General features: G+C 41.9%; 1 protein-coding gene and 1 pseudogene across 2 annotated transcripts in view; both read right to left on the minus strand.

Annotated features, from left to right (window-relative positions):
* LOC103711185 (E3 ubiquitin-protein ligase SINAT3-like) overlaps positions 1–2,738 on the minus strand; it is a 34,904-nt gene extending 32,166 nt beyond the window's left edge. Inside the window, exon 1 of the mRNA XM_008797238.6 lies at positions 2,257–2,738. Coding sequence (XP_008795460.1) covers positions 2,257–2,460 — 204 coding nt within the window. The 5' untranslated portion in view covers positions 2,461–2,738. The remainder of the gene's footprint in view (positions 1–2,256) is intronic.
* A 4,902-nt stretch (positions 2,739–7,640) lies between these two features.
* On the minus strand, positions 7,641–9,816 carry LOC103711186 (aspartyl protease family protein 2 pseudogene; annotated as a pseudogene). The gene has a single exon (XR_015969000.2). The product of XR_015969000.2 is annotated as an aspartyl protease family protein 2 pseudogene (transcript).
* Positions 9,817–18,563: the final 8,747 nt, after the last annotated feature.

Genomic DNA, 18,563 nt, shown 5'->3' on the forward strand with positions numbered 1-18,563 from the left:
TATGAAGGTTTCTTACGTGTTGCCTCCCTCAAGAAAACAAAACAAAGGTTTTATATGGGCCTTTATTTTTTCATTAGCATATGTACCTCTCGTGTTAAATAAAAGGGCCCCAAACCAAAGTCTGTCGGACCACCTCGTACCACCCGGTACAGGGCATACCGTATCATACCGGAAGAATACTGGTACGAAACATCCCTTCAAGTCGATACAAGCCCCGTACCGCCCGTTTTGAGGTGTACCGAACTATACCGAGGCATACTGACCTATAACGATGCATACCGATCTGTACCAAGTGTACCGAGATGGGTACCGGTTCGTGCCGAGGCGTACCGAAATAAAAATTAAGAAAATGGGTAAAAAAGCTATTTCGACAAAGAGGAGTACCGAATCGTACCGAAACGAACTGATAAAGTACCGATACGGTACTCGGTACTGAGATTGCGAACCTTGCTCCAAACTAAAATGCTCAGCAAGGATTTACAAGATCAATTATGTAAAAAAAATAACCAAATGCCAATCTTTGTTTATTGCCTTCTAAATACATCTATGAAAAGACAAACAAATTACATAATGCTAATTTGGAAGTATCCAGAAAAAAAATCTAAACAAATGATTATGTGATGAAGCAAACTTCTCTTTTGTCAAATGTTCTATGAATAACTTCACATGCAATTTTTTAACTAAATTGGAAATGCCCCTTAGACATGTTTCAAAACTACTCTCTTGTTTCTGATTCCGTGAGTACGCAAAACTCTCTGGAAATAGCAAGACTGGCAAATGAAACTTGATACCATGCAATTATTGATGACCAAGAAGAAGAAGCCAGACTTTTAAACCATATATTGCGCTGTATTAAATGTTTGTGTAAAATTTTGCTTTACTGAATAGGTAGATTCATACTGTTGCTGAATAAGACCCAGGCCGGCAGGAAAGACAGCTATGTGTTAGACGTACTTTTGAACCACCAGTGACTATGCATATCTTTTCTTTCCCTAAACAAAAGAATCACATGGGACTAACTGTTCTAAAACATGGTTTGATGGTTTTTATACGACCCTGCATCTGAAAAAAAAAATTCTTAAGATAAGAAAAATATCTAATAATATTTGGCAGCCCAATGACAACGAATGGAAAAATAGGCAAATGGCCGGAGACTGTCAGCTATAGTTAACTACGAAAAAGAACTCAACAAGCTCCTGGATTCATATACACAGCCTAAATAACAAACTGATGAAAAATCCCAACATACAGGGAAAATTGCACTCCATATTCTGGTACTCATACAGCATCTATTTCCGATTAATACCCCGTATTAAAAGAGAAGATGTTCAACCAGAAAATAAACTGCATTTATCCAAATGTCCAAATTAACCATCAGTAATAACATGCCAAATGGGCATAGTAAAAGCATTTTAGAAAGTGAAAATGATAGGCATCTGGCTCTACAATAGAAAACCACCTGACAAATCAATTCACTTAATGAGTTCTTTGCAGCAGATTTACTTGGACAAACATGAAGGCAGACCCATCATCACCTAGAGTTTCTAAAATACAATAGCCAAACAAGCAAACAAAGGGACCCAGATATCAGATCAATGATTTACTTAGAACCACAATGACTGTATTATGCCCAAGTTTTAAATGGAACGTTGCACAGCAGATATAAAGTAACCTATATCCCTTAATGATCAAACAAAAACCAGAATTCAACGTTTTCATAGTACCGAAACAAAAAGGAAAACCATGAAAGAGATCAACCAGAGCCTCTAATAGACGATCATACTCCGTGCCAATTTTATCGCCACATTTGAAACGCGATAATCGGGAATAATTTTTTCGAACACGCATAACCAAATAGATAAAAAATGACATAATCCCCTAAAAAGAATCAAACAATCAAAAAGAACGAAGCCACAGATAATCGAAATCTTCCCAAATTCACATGTCCCCAAATCATTCCGCCGTCTAGATTTCGAATACGTACAGAACATCAAATTCAATCATTTGTATCCCTGGATTTAACCCAATCGACGCAAAAAAACCGAACCCATAAATCCGAATGCGCTAAAACACCCGAAAGATCCCACCTTTGCCCCCAATTTCGCCATGCCAATAAGAAAACCCAACCCACTCAAAATAAAAAAAATCGCACCTTTAGATCAACAAATTCTGCATTCAGCCCAGAAATCAAGAGGAACCCGGCAATTAAAATTCGGAAGCACTCAACAATCCAAAAGATAAAACCAACCAACCAACCTGGTGGATCGGGGGGTACATGGAATTGGTGCAGACCGGGCACTCGAGAAGCTCGTGGACGCTGGTGGCGGCGGGAGAAATCCCTGGCGGAACGGCGGCGCCGCCGCCGTGGGGCTTCGAGGACGGGTGGTGGTGAAGCAGGGTGACCGCCTCCTCATCCATCACATCCGACGATGACATGCAGTCGATGCTGTCCACCTCCATTGCTCTAAGAGAGAGAGAGAGAAAGAGCGAGATCTCTCGCCCCCCGCGCCCCTTTTCCTACCCTCTTCCCTTCTCTCCTCTTCCCCCTCTCTCTTTCTCTCGGAATCGAAGCCGAAGCCCAAAGGCGTCGCCTTTCCAGGTTTTATGCCGTTCCTTCGCTTGGCTCCGGGTTACCTGCGATAAGCGGATCGCCGTCGAATTTGTTAAAGAAATAGTAAGGGGGATGGAGAGGAGGAGACGCTTGGCGATTGGGGCCACTTAGGCAACGAAGATTAAAACGCTTGCTATTTTTAATTAATGGTTACATACTTGCATTTGCTTGCTTTGGGGTGGCTGGGTCACAAAGCAAGGTTGAGATTGGGTGTGTTACAAGGGCCTGGTGGTAGTGATGGGAGTTATGTCTAAACTATTGAAGGGGGCTACCAAAAGTTCTACAGAGTTAACAGGAGTTTTTTTTTGAGAGTAACTGCTCTTGTCTAATAATATTGTAGTAGGCCAACAAAAAGTATGCTACTTAATAAAGTTTGTTCATGATGTTGGGGGATGCAGGGGAAGGGAATCTATCCATTGCTTGGTGGTGGGCTTGGAGTGATGGAGGTTGGTAGCATCAAGGTGGGGCATGGAAATGGGGGTTTTGGTAACCAGCAATGATCTAATTGAATGCTAGATGGAGATGGGCATGTGTGCATAAGGGTCCGTGCACCCGTTGCGGTTGCATGGATAATTTCCTGGTCTAACCTAAAAAAGCATGAGCACGAACCTTCTATGTTGCACGATTTGCATCACATAGAATGGTAACGTTTGGATAGCTATCACATCATCCATTTTAGAAAGGCTGATAGTCTTTTTTTTATCTTAAGAAATGAAACAGGTTTCGTTCGGTGCGACGTGCAATACAAGACATGGATAAAATGGAGGGCGGTCGTCCTTCTCCAAGATAAATAACATCTTGGCTCTGCAATTGCCATAAGCTTTCTCCTTGGTAATCCCTTTCCTTATAGGATGCTAGCAAGATGTGTGATTGAGTCAGCCTCTGGTGAGTTGGCAACATTTCCTATGTCATGTTTGTGGAAGGAGAAATACCAAGGTTCAAATCCCACCTTTCCTAAAAGGGCTCTAGATTGTAGAATTATACAGTAGGTTTCTCTTATAATTCAGAATCCAGACTTATGTCTGTTTATCTTCTCCAATGCTCGTTAATTGATTCTCAAGGTGATTACATAACAATGAACACATATGGCGAAAATGACTTAGCTTGTTATATAAGATGAAGCGCTGCGGATGGCTGATGTTGAAGAATAATGTCCGATTTTTAGACATCAATCTGTTATCGATAAAAATTTCAGAATTTGTGGAGAATTAACTTAAAGCGAGTAAGATTCCTGCCATATGAACACCTTCTATCGTCCGGTAAACGGTTTCAGTCCAGCATCTGAACTCAAGCCATCTTGTTTCATCTTCTGTTTGTTAACCTTCAATCCCAGCTTTGATGACAATTAACCTGCTCTCTCATTTGTTTACCATCCAGTCATTCACAATATAGTAGTCCTTAAAAGATACAATTCAAGTGTTTCATTCCGCACCCCTGCAGACCACACACACACATTAAAAAAAAAAGAAAAAAGGGAAAAATTCCCACAAGATTTATAATAAATAATTAAGTAATGGAATCCTAAGTATGATGCACTGCCGGGGTTTTGAGAGGCTTCTTCTTTTTCTGGCAGCTACTGCTGCTCACATTGAATACAACCCAGAGTAAAAGTAAAATGCCCACCTTACATATTAGCAAATGATCCATCTATTTACAGTGGCAAAGCAATGAAACATGTAATACAAACACATTTTCATAAAAGAAAGAGTTAATAACAAGCAGAAGTTACAAAGAAAGAACGATTCGAGTTGCTGACAAATACCACCGAGTCTTTTGCATTTTGTTGAGAAAGATACTGCTCGAGTGCACCTTCACCGTAAAGAGTTTTAGCATCACATCCAAGCGAGTGTATATATATATATCCAACAGAATCTTTATCAACCACAACAGTGTCAATTTTTGCTTGTTCTTGTGTCAGGAATCTAGGGGAAGAGGTAAAAATATATAATAAGCTTATTAGCATAATTTTAGAGTTCACGTAACAACTTGCACCAGTCAGTAATATTTTTTATTATTATGTGATCTTATATCAGTTCATATTATTTTTCTTGTATGAAGTCTGTATACAAGTATATATAACTCCTGAGATATACCGAATACGATGGAACAAAGAAATAAAATTACTTTTCTCTCTCTCTTTTATATTTTTTTCTTCTTCTGTAAAATTTTTAACAAAGTTGATGATAATGTTTGAAGTCTGTAATATCATGGGCCAGTAAAATTAAGGATAAGTTTCTAGAACTGCCATTAAATTCATGCAGAGCTTATATGCCATAATATTGGTGATAGTAAATGACGGAGAGTGTAAATGTTCCTTTTTGTGCACCAGTATGTTTTGCAGCTCCCTTTTTCAACTGACTAGAGGAACAAAAATAACATAAAATAAAATGTGCCTGCTTCATGATGAAACTAGCTAGGTAACGGAAGACAAAGATTGCACCTCATACATTTTTTTGTGGCAAAATGTTCTACAATATTTATCGCAATCCTTAAACCCAGTATTCTTAGCCATTGCTTTCTTCGCAATCAACCACAGAGCCTTTTCAGTAAAATGCATCTTGACACAAAAATCAGAATAACTTATTTGAAAATCTTTTCAGCTTTTCAGACATCATTTTTTATGGTAGAAAAGAGGAAGGTGGATCAAAACATTTAATTGCATAAACACATATAAAAAATAGAACCTGAACTCACATCATTCCTTGGAAACAACTTTTTGCATTGTTTCCCCAGGGCATTTTTTGGGTTTATAAGAACTTGAAAAGAAATAAAATTGGAAAACCAATAGAGAAAATTGCGAAACCGATCATTTTACCATACAGAAACATAAATAATGGCATTGTGCCAAAAAAGCAAACAAATATACAGAGAAAAACGTGTGGCTGTTAGATCTTCAAGGATGATCACTTGTTACGCTATCATAGCACCCAAGTTTGTCCTCTGTTCTTGGGTACCTCCACTTCTTGGTCATCTCAAAGTTAATTTCGATGGCTGCATGGCGGCGGACAGAGTGGAGGAGCGGGATTTGTGATTAGAGACCATCATGGCAGGCTAGTTGCGGCGGAAAGTCGGCGCATCCTCGACATGAATGCTATAGAGGCCGAGCTTCGGGCCGCCTGGGAGGGCATCTCCTATGCAAGAAGAGTTCTTGGAGCTAATAGGGTACACCTTCAGGGGGACTCCTCTACGGTGATTGGATAGGTACAGAGAGTCGACCGTTATAGGGATGGACACCCGTTGATTGGCGAGACCCGCAGATTGGCTAGGGAGATAGAGTCATTTCAGGCAACACATGTGTTTCGGAAGGCAAACAAAGCTGCAGATTGGGTTGCCTCCTTTATTGCTTGGCACTTCGGAGAGTTCATCTAGGTTAAGGTTACTGATATTCCTTTTTCCTTATACTACTTTTTCTTTTGACTTGGTTGGCTATACTCATTTGAGAGCTATATGAAATGTTGTTTTTATCCAAAAAAAAAAAAAAAGAAAAAAACAAGAAGAAGAAAGAAAGAAAGAAAAGATAATTACTTGTTTAGTAATGCAAGTGCTGTTTTGCTTTGAGACATTCTCGAGATCTGAGCATACTAACAATTACCTCTTTGTTTGGATCAAGGACTTAAAAGTGTTCCGACGGCTTCTTCTTCTTCTCCTTCTTCTTCATGATATTTACCTTGAAACATTACCAAATGGGAGAGTCACTTCTATTCTTTCAAATAGGCAAGTGCACCCTAGTGTTTTCTAGTAGAATTCAGTCCATAATGAATCATGAACATTTGACAGATCTAAAACGATCGTTCTTCTGAAAAAAGTTGTAGCTATTGTCATGCAAGGGTAGACTCTTGCAATATGTGTGTAAAATTGGAACTGTCACTAGTTAAGATGGATAGATGAGAACAGTGAACAAGGGTTACACCCCTTCTCATGTGATGGTTTTTGCGTTATTGCTATGTGTTCCGAAATGTTTGACATGGGTAATTCTGCCATCATCATCAGCAGGAAATGATTGTAATTGGTATCACATCATTGTTCTCTGTTCCTGATGATGATCCACTTAGACTATGAGATGACGTTCCTGATGACATGTTAGTCTTTGCCAGTACACCACCAATGGCTTCTTCCAGCCATCAGTTCAGAACTAATTTTCCCTTTACCTCGACTTTGGATGGAAAACTTCCATGCTGTAGAAGGGCCCATTAACCACAATTGCTTTGTGTGTGTGTGTGTGTGTGTGTTTTTGTTGGTTGTCATCACATTATTTTACGGACAGATACAGTCGCAGCTTCCATGGAATCAAACGTAGGCTACAGGGACTTAATAGAACTATAATTAGTCATGGAAAACCTTCTCATGGAGACTTGCGTCGAAACTGGCAGCTTAAAACCTATCTCAATGATTTCAGCAAATTATTAACGCAATTAGAATAATGATACATATCATTCCTAACTAATCATCACAGGCGTGCAAAACACGTGACATAGCAAGAGCCGACATCCAACTGGCTTCGGGAATCGCACCCGCATGGTTTAGGCGCTTGTAACGAGCTGCCACCCGGATCCCACCACCGCCCGGTTAAGGGTTATCCTTTTTTTCTGGGTCCCACGCACAGGGCCCGAGGCAGAAGAAAGACGACAGGCCCATGTGCGTCCTTTCTAACCTCCCCGCCACCATCTCCGACCGGTTTACTCTCCAATCCCGCTTTCTATGGCTCTCGCTGCGATAAAGCTATCCGATATGGAGATTTGTGTATAAAACAATGATACCTCAAACAGCTCCCTTCCTGCAGGATGGAGAGCGAGAGATGGTGCGAATTTTATCATCAGAAGCTTAAATTTTAGCCGAAGGTTACCAGCTGTAGAATGACTCGTGGCTATCCTCCACCATTGAATGACTCGTGGCTATCCTTTACTATTGAAAGATATTCAAGCCATGCTGTGTGATGAAATGGTTATTAAGATGAAGCATATGTTAAAAAAATGAATGGAGCTGCAGATTGAATAACTATTTTTGTTGCCGATCATGTAGAGGCTATCTATGAATAGAAGAGACGGAGGTGCCGAGTGCCTCCTGTGATATACTATTTTTTTGATTTTTTTGCTGTATCGGTTCACATTGGTACTTCCGTATCAGCTTTTTAAAAAAAAAAACGTCCCTTTCTAGAGTAACCCCATCAAACCACCGTCCCAATCTCAAAAACTGGACTCGAAAGCAACAGTAAACGCACTAATAAAAAAAACCTCACAAAAGTTATCATTAAGTTAGCGAAAAACGTAAACCAGGTCACAGTGCTATTTTACTCGACACTTCACTCTTTCGCTTCTTTTCAAGCTGCTTAACAGAATTTGATGCTAGTGATAGAACGTAACGGCGCGGTAACGACACCGGGCGCGACAGAGAAGCCTTTTGAGCTCTCCGCCCGACGCCGACCGCCGCCCCCACCGAGATTGGCAATTTAGCACCCGCGAGGCAGGAACCCCACCCTCGACCTGGCGACGTCGAAGACCACCCGGAACCCCTGCTGCTGGATGTTACCGATGATCGACACCCCGTTGTCGGTCTCCGCGAAGGCGAAGCAGAAGGTCCCCTTGGTGTCCACCGGGATCAGGTAGTTCTCCGCCGGCAGCGCCACCGACGCCCCGCCGCCGAGATGCATCACCACCGTCGGGACCTTCACCTCCGTCTTCCCGGCCAGGTCGTAGCACGTGTCGAACAGCGAGAATCCGCCCGGCGCCTCCCTCAGCTCCGCCGCCCCGGCCTTGAACGCGTCCCGCAGCGCCGCGTACGCCGGACGCGCCAGCCGCGTCACCGACGTCCCCGAGTCCACGATCACCCCTCCCCTCCCTGTCGCCGGGTTCAGCCCAAGGCCCGCTGCCGAGACTCCGGCCACCCGGGAACCCCCCACGCTGATTGCCGTCAGCTCCACGTAGTAGAACGTGTCCGCTTTCGGGTTCCGCAACATCGGTGTGAACGCCACCGCCGCCCCCGGCCCGGGCACCGCCGACTCCGAGTCGCCGAACACCAGCGACGAGGACTTCACCGGCGAGGCGGCGGAGCTGGAGGAAGTCCGATCCACCAGACAGTAAGAGAACCGGCGGCCGAAGCGCAGGCCGGCCTGGGACGGGAACGAGAGGCTCCCCCGGCCGAGTCCCAGCAGCCCTGCGGCCGCCACGAAGAGCCCCTCGTTATCCTGGCCACACCCCAGCGCGATGCGCGCCACCCGGACGCCGCCGCGGAAGGTGAGGGTCTCTGTCGAGAACTCGCCGGCGGTGATCGACCCATCACCGTAGGAGACCAGGTAGAGGCACGACCGACGGCGGGTGTCGCACCCGGCCTCGTCGAGCCGGCGGCACAGCGGCGCCTCGCAGGGGACGGCGGCGTAGGAGCGGGACAGGCGGGGATCGAAGATGGGGTCCGTCTGGGAGTAGCAACGCCTGCAGGGGGCGCACTGGAGCCACACCACGTCGCTGCCGGTGTCGAGCACCATGGTCGCGTACCTCGCCGGCGTGCCGATCCCGATTCGGGTGAAGTACTCCCCGCTGCCCTGGGCAAGCCCAGACACCACCGAGGCGCTGAACCCCCTCGGCCGAGCCCCGGCGGCACGGGTGGCGTTCCCCGCCGCCGTCGCCGCCTCGAGGATCTCGTGGAGGTTGGCCACCCGGGCAGCGTCGCGGCCGAGGCGGAGGCGGAGGAGGTGCTCCGGGGTGGAGTTGGCGGCGAGGAGGGAGTCCCTATGGGCGAGGCTGACGTGGAGAGAGGAGGGAAAGGCGGCCCCACCGGCATTGGGGAGGTCCGTCTCGTCGGCGAGGGTTTGAGAGTCGGCAGTCCAGGTGAGGAAGTCGTCGTCAGGGAGGAAGGCGGGGGAGCTCCGGAGGGGGTTGACGACTAGGGTTTGGTACTCGAGGCGCTTCGAAGCGCCAATGGCGACAAGGAGGATAGCAAGGAGAGAGACGAAGAAGGGGTAAGGTCTGGTCACCGCCATCGCCATGACAGAGGAGCCCGGATAAAGAAAGGTGAGGAGTGATTGTCGTATTTAAAAGCGAGATGTGGTACGGCTAAGTAATTAATGAAAGTTATTTGGGTTTTGGGGTTGCAGTAGAGTGTAGACCTCGAATAAATATTTCTATGACACGAAATACCCCTGCCTGATTTCAATTTACATCGAATCTTAATTTTATGTAATTTGGGAACTGATCTATGGTTATGTTTCTTCCGGACAAGGGCTCCTGAGAAGGTTAATTTCGATGACTTCTTTATTGACTTAATAATGTCTTCTTGACTCCTTTACTTGGGTGATTTTGATGGCTTCCAACCTAGAAGCATCAATTATTAATTTCGATGGCTTCTTTGTCTACCTACATTGTCAGTCATTTAAGAAGGAGATTTATGATGAGTAGATTTGATAATGACTGTAGCTTCATGGTGTTTGCTCTGTGCTGGAAGCAATGAAATATGCAAGTGCTTTAGTCATAGGCTACAATGAGATGTGCAGCCTCTTGGTACTAGGACATGCCATGGTTCGCCAATGAAGGATTTAGTACAAACTAACTGTTCGTATATCTCTTTCCTATGGTAGAGGACAAGGATTTTCTTATCAATGTTGCAACGCTTCCCCAAAAATCTCCATATAAAGGACGTGCCAATTTGGTTTTGGTGCAATATGGCCAACTCAATGGCCCGTGAAGAGTATTTCGAATTTTAAAATATCTCCCTATCAACTTTTTGGCCATCATTGTAAGCAGTTTTGGGCAAGATGCATGGACTAAATTCTAGTGCCTAATCTTCAAGACGATGGGCTACCAAAAATAGCTGATCCATGTGCCCGAAATTTGGTGACGGGTGCCAACCCTTGCCTATTTAAATCATTCCTTGGAGACCCTCTATGTAAATGCTCTCGAGTCCTCTTATATTCTTAAGATGCCACTCCGCCACTCGCATGATATCTTCACTATTCGTCAAGAGTCTATCTGACTTAGGTATTAGAGGATCTTCTGCTGGATATTCTTTGGTAATAAATTTTTTTCATTTTTACTATTTTAGGTCGGATCAAGTATTGAAGTAAAGGTTCGAGCACGGTTTTTTCTTTTTCACTACCATCTTGAGAGCGACCAGCATTGGAGTTATCCCCATCTAAGCACGGCAACCGCCATATCGCGGTCTTTGATCAACCTCCACAGTCTAAACTACAAATCGTACAAGCCCTCTAGTAGCTCAATCGGCTCAGCATCTTGATCGGGCCGATTTCAAACGGCAACAATATCCAATACTTAAAACTTGATTATTCGAAAGTTTTTTTCCTAAAATTGTCTAATTTGTGTGTGAGAAACCGGCGGTCTTTATATCCAATATTTAAGACTTGATTATTTAGAAAATGATATTCCTTAGAAAAGTCTCCATTCATCTTACAATTTCATCAGGGATACTTGCTAGGTGACATGCTATTTGGACGCCACCATAACTGTTGCAACCCAAAGGTATCGAGAACACCAATATCCTCTTACTCCCAAAGAGCTCATTTGGTTCGCAGAAAAAATTTTATATCGCTAGAATATTTTTTTCTAAAAAACCAATACTTGGGTATATAATAAATGAGCAAAAAGTTTTTACATATTTAGTCGATCATAATCAAATAATATAAGAAACACATTTTTTGAAATGATTTATATTCCGTTGAGCATCTTTTTTTTTGGAAAAGTTATATAAAATACCTACTATATGCTTAATAAAGTTGTAAAAATATATGTAAAACATCACATGCATAATTTTTAATATCTATTTTCAATTATTCTAAGCTCAAATTATTTAAACATATTTTTAAATATGTAAAAATAAGAATTTAAAATATTCATTAAGATGAATTTTTAGAGTTCTAACAATTTTTGATAATCAGACAACTTCTTAATTTTGTAATAATTTTAATAGTATATTTTAAGTAATTTAAGATTAATTATTAAAAATAGCTATTAACAATATAATGACGGCTTGAGGATATTTTTGTTAAAAAAACTATCAAATTTTTATTCCATGGAAAAATGACTTTTTTTATATCCATATAAATTTTTTTCATAAAATATAAAAATTAACTTTTTTTTTTTAGATCTTCAACTATATATATATTTATTAACAAAAATTTTTCCGTCGTTTCCGCAAACCAAACGATTCCTGGAATCAAGTCGCGGGGCAAGGAAAAGAGAAGCTAGAAGAGAACAATAAAAGCAGACATGTGGCCCAAGTGAAGGCTTAGGAGGCAAGAGAATGCCCCTGCCATAACTCATGTCATGCTCTCGCCGCCGACTCTATTCCCAAAAGGGAAAAAAATGGGTGGCGATACTTGTAGGCGGTGTTTGTGTCTGCCACTCTCGTGACACAAGCCAAGCTTATGACATTAAAGAAAGCAAGCACGCGAAGATGCTAGTGGATCTCCTTTTATATGATGCATATCTCGGGTTTCTCGGTGCTTGCTGACGAGTTTTGTTCGATTTTGATGGCTTTGGGATTGGGAGCCAGAGCTCCAAATGTGGGAACAAAGGTGAGAAAAAGATGGAGCAAAGGAGAACCACAACATTGTCTCCACATGAACTAATAAGATAGGCGATAGACTCCAAAGGGAAGGTATCATTTATAGGATGTGGACTATGCTCATATAAAAGGCGCAATTTAGGCACCATATGACAGGCAACTTGGTTCGGGTCGACAAGTTGCGAGAGCTGGAGACGAGCTGGTTTACAAGAAAAGAGAATTTGTAGCTTTTATTAATAAATTTGGAGGAAATGTTTGACTTCTGCCGGCACAATTCTAAAAACAATATTGGATTTGGTGATATGTATGTAGATTTATATGGTTGAAAAAATTATATTCTACACCATATACACTAATTATCTTATATTCTTTCAATAGGCTTTATTCATTATGCGCTAATGTGATTAACTCATAGAAAGGAGAGACGAGCTGATTGGCATAATACATGATTATGTTGATGAATGCAGTGCGGGATATAATTTATTTGTAAAAATGCACTAGTTATAGTTCACTAGTTATTGCTCGCAAAGTCCTCGAAACCCTGTCAGAGGAATAAATGGGCTTGGAAAGGCCACAGATACAGAGGATGAAACGACCTCAGAACCCAAAGTGCATTTTTTTTTAAAGGGGAAACACAAAGTACATCAACAAGAAATTATGAAAGAAAAAGGATGGTCCAATAAAAGAGAAGATTGGGCCATCCACAGAGTTTACGAATATGAGCTATATGAATTCCGGAACTTGATGATGCAGAGAAAAGAAAGTTATACATAGGCTGGAGCCTGGAAATGGGGAATATGGTTATGCATCATCTGCAAAGGAGGCGAAAGGGGTGGATCATACCTTAAGCAGGGACAAGGACAAGTAGCTTAGAAACTACTGTTCGATTCAAGAGAAGTTCGTTGCCCTTTGAGCTCACCGAGGAGACCATGGTTGGGACCTACTGCTGAAGAGAATGTTCTGCATGCACAAAGATTCATGCTTTTGGAGCCAAAATGGACAAGGTGCATGAGGTTGAATTTGGTCAGCCATTTGTTCGGGGGACCAAATGGACAAGGTACACGAGAAGATCATTTCATGAATTGATTCAGTGCCTCTTTGTTCCCTCTTCGGAGATCTTTATGCAAGAGCTCCTAAGCCGAATACCTTTGTGCCAGTCTCAGTAGAGTTGGAGATCTCTTTCTTGGAGGATCAGTCCCTTGATCCAATACGAATGAGTCAGCCGCACACCCTTCAGGGCATTCTCTCTTGTCCAACCCTCTTGTATACAAACTCGCCCAGTCTGGCTCTTTCACAGTTGATTCTTATTACAACTTCATTAACAATGGTGCTTTGAGGCGTCTATATCAAAATACCATCCAGATGGCCGCCAGAAAAAGTGAAAATCTTCTTATGACTTGCTTTAAGAAATAAGCTAGCTTCACACTCGGGAATTTCTTGCTAGAAAAGAATGGAATGACAGTGCGGGGGTACGTGTACCCAGAATCTATAAATCATTTGTTCACTAGAAGCAAATAAAGTGATGGAGAAAATATTAGTCATTCTAAACTATCCTGATCTTCCTGGTCTCGGCCTTAGCCTGATAGAATATGCAATGGTGGTGGAAACACAAGAACATGGGAAAAAAATACTTTATATAAGATAATGGAATAGTACAACTTTTCTTCAAAGAGGAATACAATTTTTCTCTCAAGCCCTCTCTATCTACCACTCCTTTCTTTTTTCTTCCATACATTCTTCTTCATGATAGCCACATATTTATAGGCACTAGAAGTGACCTTTTAACTCTCCTAATAAGTACATCATAATGAGACCTTTTAGATTATCCATATGACCTTTTGGATACTTCATATGACCCTTTGGATTCTTCAGCATAATTAAGTTTATCAACTTCCAACACCCCCCCTTAAACTTAATTGTTCTTTCTTTATCATACCAAGAGAACTTTTAAACTTGATGAAGAGGTCTACTTTCAAGGATTTAGTGAATATATCAGCCACTTGATCTTGAGTCTTCACATATTTCTTCACAAGTATTCTCCATGAGAGGTAACCCCTTCACCATCGCCTTTGAGGAGAGGAGCTTCAAAGAGCTAAAGTTCAAATGCCCGAACCTCAAATGCCATAGCCACATGTTATTCTTCATGCACGGACTTAAACACTTTGTATTGATATACTTAATGTTCAACACGAACATTCGGTTCTTGGTCATAGGTACTTTTGCAATCAACTGATCATGTTTATTCAAGTACAGGCATCCTCCTTTCATGCAAACATTAAAGCCTTTTTCTAATAATTGACCAAGACTTAAGATATTTGTTTTCATATTAGGTACATAGTAAACATCAGAAATGAACCGTTGAGAACCATCCTTGAGTTGGATTAGGATCTTACCTATCCCCTTCACTTGAATTTTTGAGGCATCTCCAAAAGAAACGTTGCCTTCCACTGTCTCATCTAACTCTTTAAAGATATGTTTGTGCCCACACATATGATTGCTTGCACCGGTATCCAAGTACCATTTATTCTCATTGGAGGCTTCTTCCCCCTTCTCTGCTAGTAGTAGCACACCATTTTCTCCTTCCTCCTTCCTTGCATAGTTGGCCTTCTCATGCACTTGATTATTCTTATTATGATAATATTCTGAAGAAAAATGACCATATTTGCCACAAATAAAGCATTTAACATTTCTTTTATCATACCTTCGTCCTCTTTTTGAGAAACCTCCTTGCTTTTTTCCATCTTGAGTGCTTTCTTCATTTGATGGAAGTCCTAGGCCTCCTCTTCCTCTGCCACGTCCAAAGAAACCTCGTCCTTGTCCACGACCTCGTCCATGATGATATCCATGGCTGTAACCATGACCATGGTTTTTATGTTTGTCCTCGTCAGTTGGGCCTTCCTTCTTCTCACTGATGGTGAGCTTGCTTTTCAGGGCTTGCTCCAAAGGTTCTTCTTTTCGCAACAAGATCCTCTGCTCATGGACTTGTAGAGAACCCATGAGCTCATCAATTGTCATAGTATCCACATCTTTGGACTCTTCAATTGCTGTCACAACATAGTCAAACTTTTGATCCAAGGATCTTAGGATCTTCTCCACCACACGCTTGTCCTCTATATTCTCACCATTTCTTCTCATTTGGTTTACAATAGATAGAGCCTTTGTGAAGTAATCCGAGATGGATTCTCCTTCCTTCATCTTCAAAGTCTCAAACTCGCCTCTCAATATTTGGAGGCGCACCTTCTTCACTTTCTCAACACCCTTATGGGCTTTCTTGAGGATCTCCCATGCTTGCTTTGAGTTGGTAGCACCAGCAATCTTCTCAAAAGCAGCTTCATCTAAGCCTTGATAAATGAAGTAGAGAGCCTTCTTATCTTTCTTCAAAGTCTCTCGTTGTTGCGCTCTATCTCCGTCTTCTTCATAGCCTTTTTCGACTATGTCCCAAATATCTTGAGATCCAAGTAACGCCTTCATTTGGATACTCCAATTTTCATAGTTGGTATTGGTGAGACGAGGAATAGGAAGCATCCCGGTAGCCATGACCAAGCTCTGATACCACTTTGATAGAATATGCAATGGTGGTGGAAACACAAGAACATGGAAAAAAAATACTTTATATAAGATAATGGAGTAGTACAACTTTTCTTTAAAGAGGAATACAATTTTTCTCTCAAGCCCTCTCTATCTACCACTCCTTTCTTTTTTCTTCCATACATTCTTCTTCATGATAGCCACATATTTATAGGCACTAGAAGTGACCTTTTAACTCCCCTAATAAGTACATCATAATAAGACCTTTTAGATTATCCATATGACCCTTTGGATACTTCATATGACCCTTTGAATACTTCATATGACCCTTTGGATTCTTCAGCATAATTAAGTTTATCAACTTCCAACATAGCCAAGGTGAATGACCTTGGTTCTGGCCAATTTGTCATGCCTTCCACTTCGGCGAAGGCCGATCCCAGCATACCTCGGGTGGTGACCAGCCTAATCAACAAACCTCTATCTTGTTTCAACTGAATTTTAGAGGCTGACCTTCAAACCTTCATAATCTGTGGACCGAATGAAGGAGTAGAAACCATCTACCATTGGACAAAAGAATTGGAGATCAACTTTTGCTGCCATTTGTTGGAGAATTTGGTGAGAGCGAAATGATAAAATCTTTCTGAGGAAGCATTGTTCCATATACGCGGTCCTGCAAAGAATTCTTCGTACTCTCCACACATGGGAGCATCTTTGTTCTTCAAAAGTGGGGGACAAACATCAGAGGCTATGGAGCAAGCTGGCGACAGTACCGGATCTTTGTTTTCTTCATCCCCTTCTCCTACCCCGCTAAAACCATCCCTCCTCCTCTGTATTACCATCCTCCTCCTGTAAATGTTCCTGATCTTAATAACATGGGGGGAAGCTCTTTGCTACCTCCTTTCCATTCAAAAAAAAGTATTTGGTCAGCCATTATGGATCATATTATTAATGCACATTGAGCTACCTGGAGGTTTACGGTGTTGATGCCGTGGAGAAGATGCTTGAAGATCTTATTGAAGTGTCCTATGAGAAAGACAGTGCTGTTTCTCTAAGACCGGAGCCAAGTTCGAGTGAGAAAAATGAGGTTGCTCATTCTGCAGTTGACGTTCCTATCAAAGGCATGGATGTTAATGAGTCCAAGAACGAGGTTTCAAAGGGCGCGTAGTTTGCGTTGTCCTTGGAAAGAGGTTAAGCAACCAGTTGAAGAATACTCAGTGATGCAGTTTTGGAGGAACAGGTTAAAGAGCTTAATCGGAGATACGGCACTGTTCTCCCAGGTCTTCAGAAGGAGCTTTCCCAGAATACTTTACTACTGGAAAGACAAAATCGGAAGCCAAGGATCTCATGCAATGGAAGAAGTCTAGGGTGATTCCGTCGATATCCTTTCAGGTGAAACCTCATCTGCTGTCTCGGTTCAGCCAGATGTTTTGGTCAAAGACGATTCTTTCCTGAGGTCAGAGATCGGACTCCTCTGTCAGTGCTTGATATTTGTTTTATGTTTTACTTTCAGAACTTAAAACGTTCGCCCTTCTTTGTACTCAGTAGCTTATTACTTCTTGGCATTTTTTCAGTACCTTCTTTATATTTGCCATGGCTGGAAAAAAAGTTAAAAAATCTAGCTGTTAAGATACTCTCATGGCCTCTGGACAGGAAAATAAAAATTATGGAACGTAAACTAAATGCTTCATAAATTCTAGTGCTGGTCCAAGTTAATTATTGTTGACATTGCTTTTGTTTAGAAACAGCTGAACCTTATGCATACTATATTTAATCAAATGCATACGGAGCTGTAACTTAAAGTTCCTTGGCCAGACGAGCTTTATAAATGATCGGGCTCATGGAAGAAACCAAAAGAGGATCGGGCCTAAATTTGTCTCTTGATTTCAAGCCTGGTTACATAATTGAGTAAAAAGGAAGGAGTATTTTATTGACGCTGCTTAATTATTTTAAGAAAAAGGAGTATTTAGTGCATGGTTATGAATGGTCGACAATTACAACGTAAACCAGCCATGACAAGATTGCTCATGTTAAGTTTAAATATACAAAAACCATGCATGACTGACTTAGAGCTCTTTTTTATTTAGGATGGCCTTGATCCTCTCTAATCCAAAGGAACGTTACCAAGTTAGGTATATTATAGTTTTTGATAGGCCAAAAACGAATTTAGTCCATATTTTATTTTCAAATAAAATCAATCTACAAGCAGATTAGGTACTATTGCTGCTAGGAATTGGTCCAATCAACATGCCGAGCTGGCTGAGTTACTAGAGAAATTTGGACGGTTTGTGATGGCTACGATGTCGGTTGCTCCTAAGATGATGTTAGGCAGTGGAGATTGTGCTCAGATTTTTGCTTGACGCCGAATCTAACCTGAAACAACAAAAATAGAAAAATCCTTTTGTTGAAGAGTGTTTGGTGAAGGACTCTGATGCCTAAGTCAGACGAACTCTCAAGGAAGAGCAAAGGTGTTGTGAGAGCGGCAGCACAAGGGTGCAAGAGGGCTCGAGAGCATTTACTTGAACGGTCTCCTAGGAATGGTTTATATAGGCGAGTGTCAATATCCATCACTGAGGAATTTGGGCATGTTGATCGGCCGTTTTTGGTAGCTATTACATGTCCTAAAGGTCATGCGTGGGGGTTTCACCCGTGCATCTCACCCACGCGGTTATGAAAATTGCTCATGATAATAGCCAAGATGCTTTTAGCTGAGGAGATAATTTGAAATTCAAAGAACTCTCTGCGGATCTCTAGGTCGGCCGCATGACGGTCTTTGACTGATTGGTTGGAGGCTATATGGTGAGCTTTTATTGGTCGGTCTGCTATGTTGGCTATGGTTGGTTCTAAAATGTATCCTGTACAAACTAGGATTACACAATCAATAAAAAATTTACCCTGTAGCTTGATTGTTGGAGTT

Source organism: Phoenix dactylifera, chromosome 9 (assembly GCF_051530095.1).
Source record: "Phoenix dactylifera cultivar Ajwa chromosome 9, Ajwa_hap1_PhDact_Kaust_v1.1, whole genome shotgun sequence".
Lineage (NCBI taxonomy): Eukaryota > Viridiplantae > Streptophyta > Magnoliopsida > Arecales > Arecaceae > Phoenix > Phoenix dactylifera.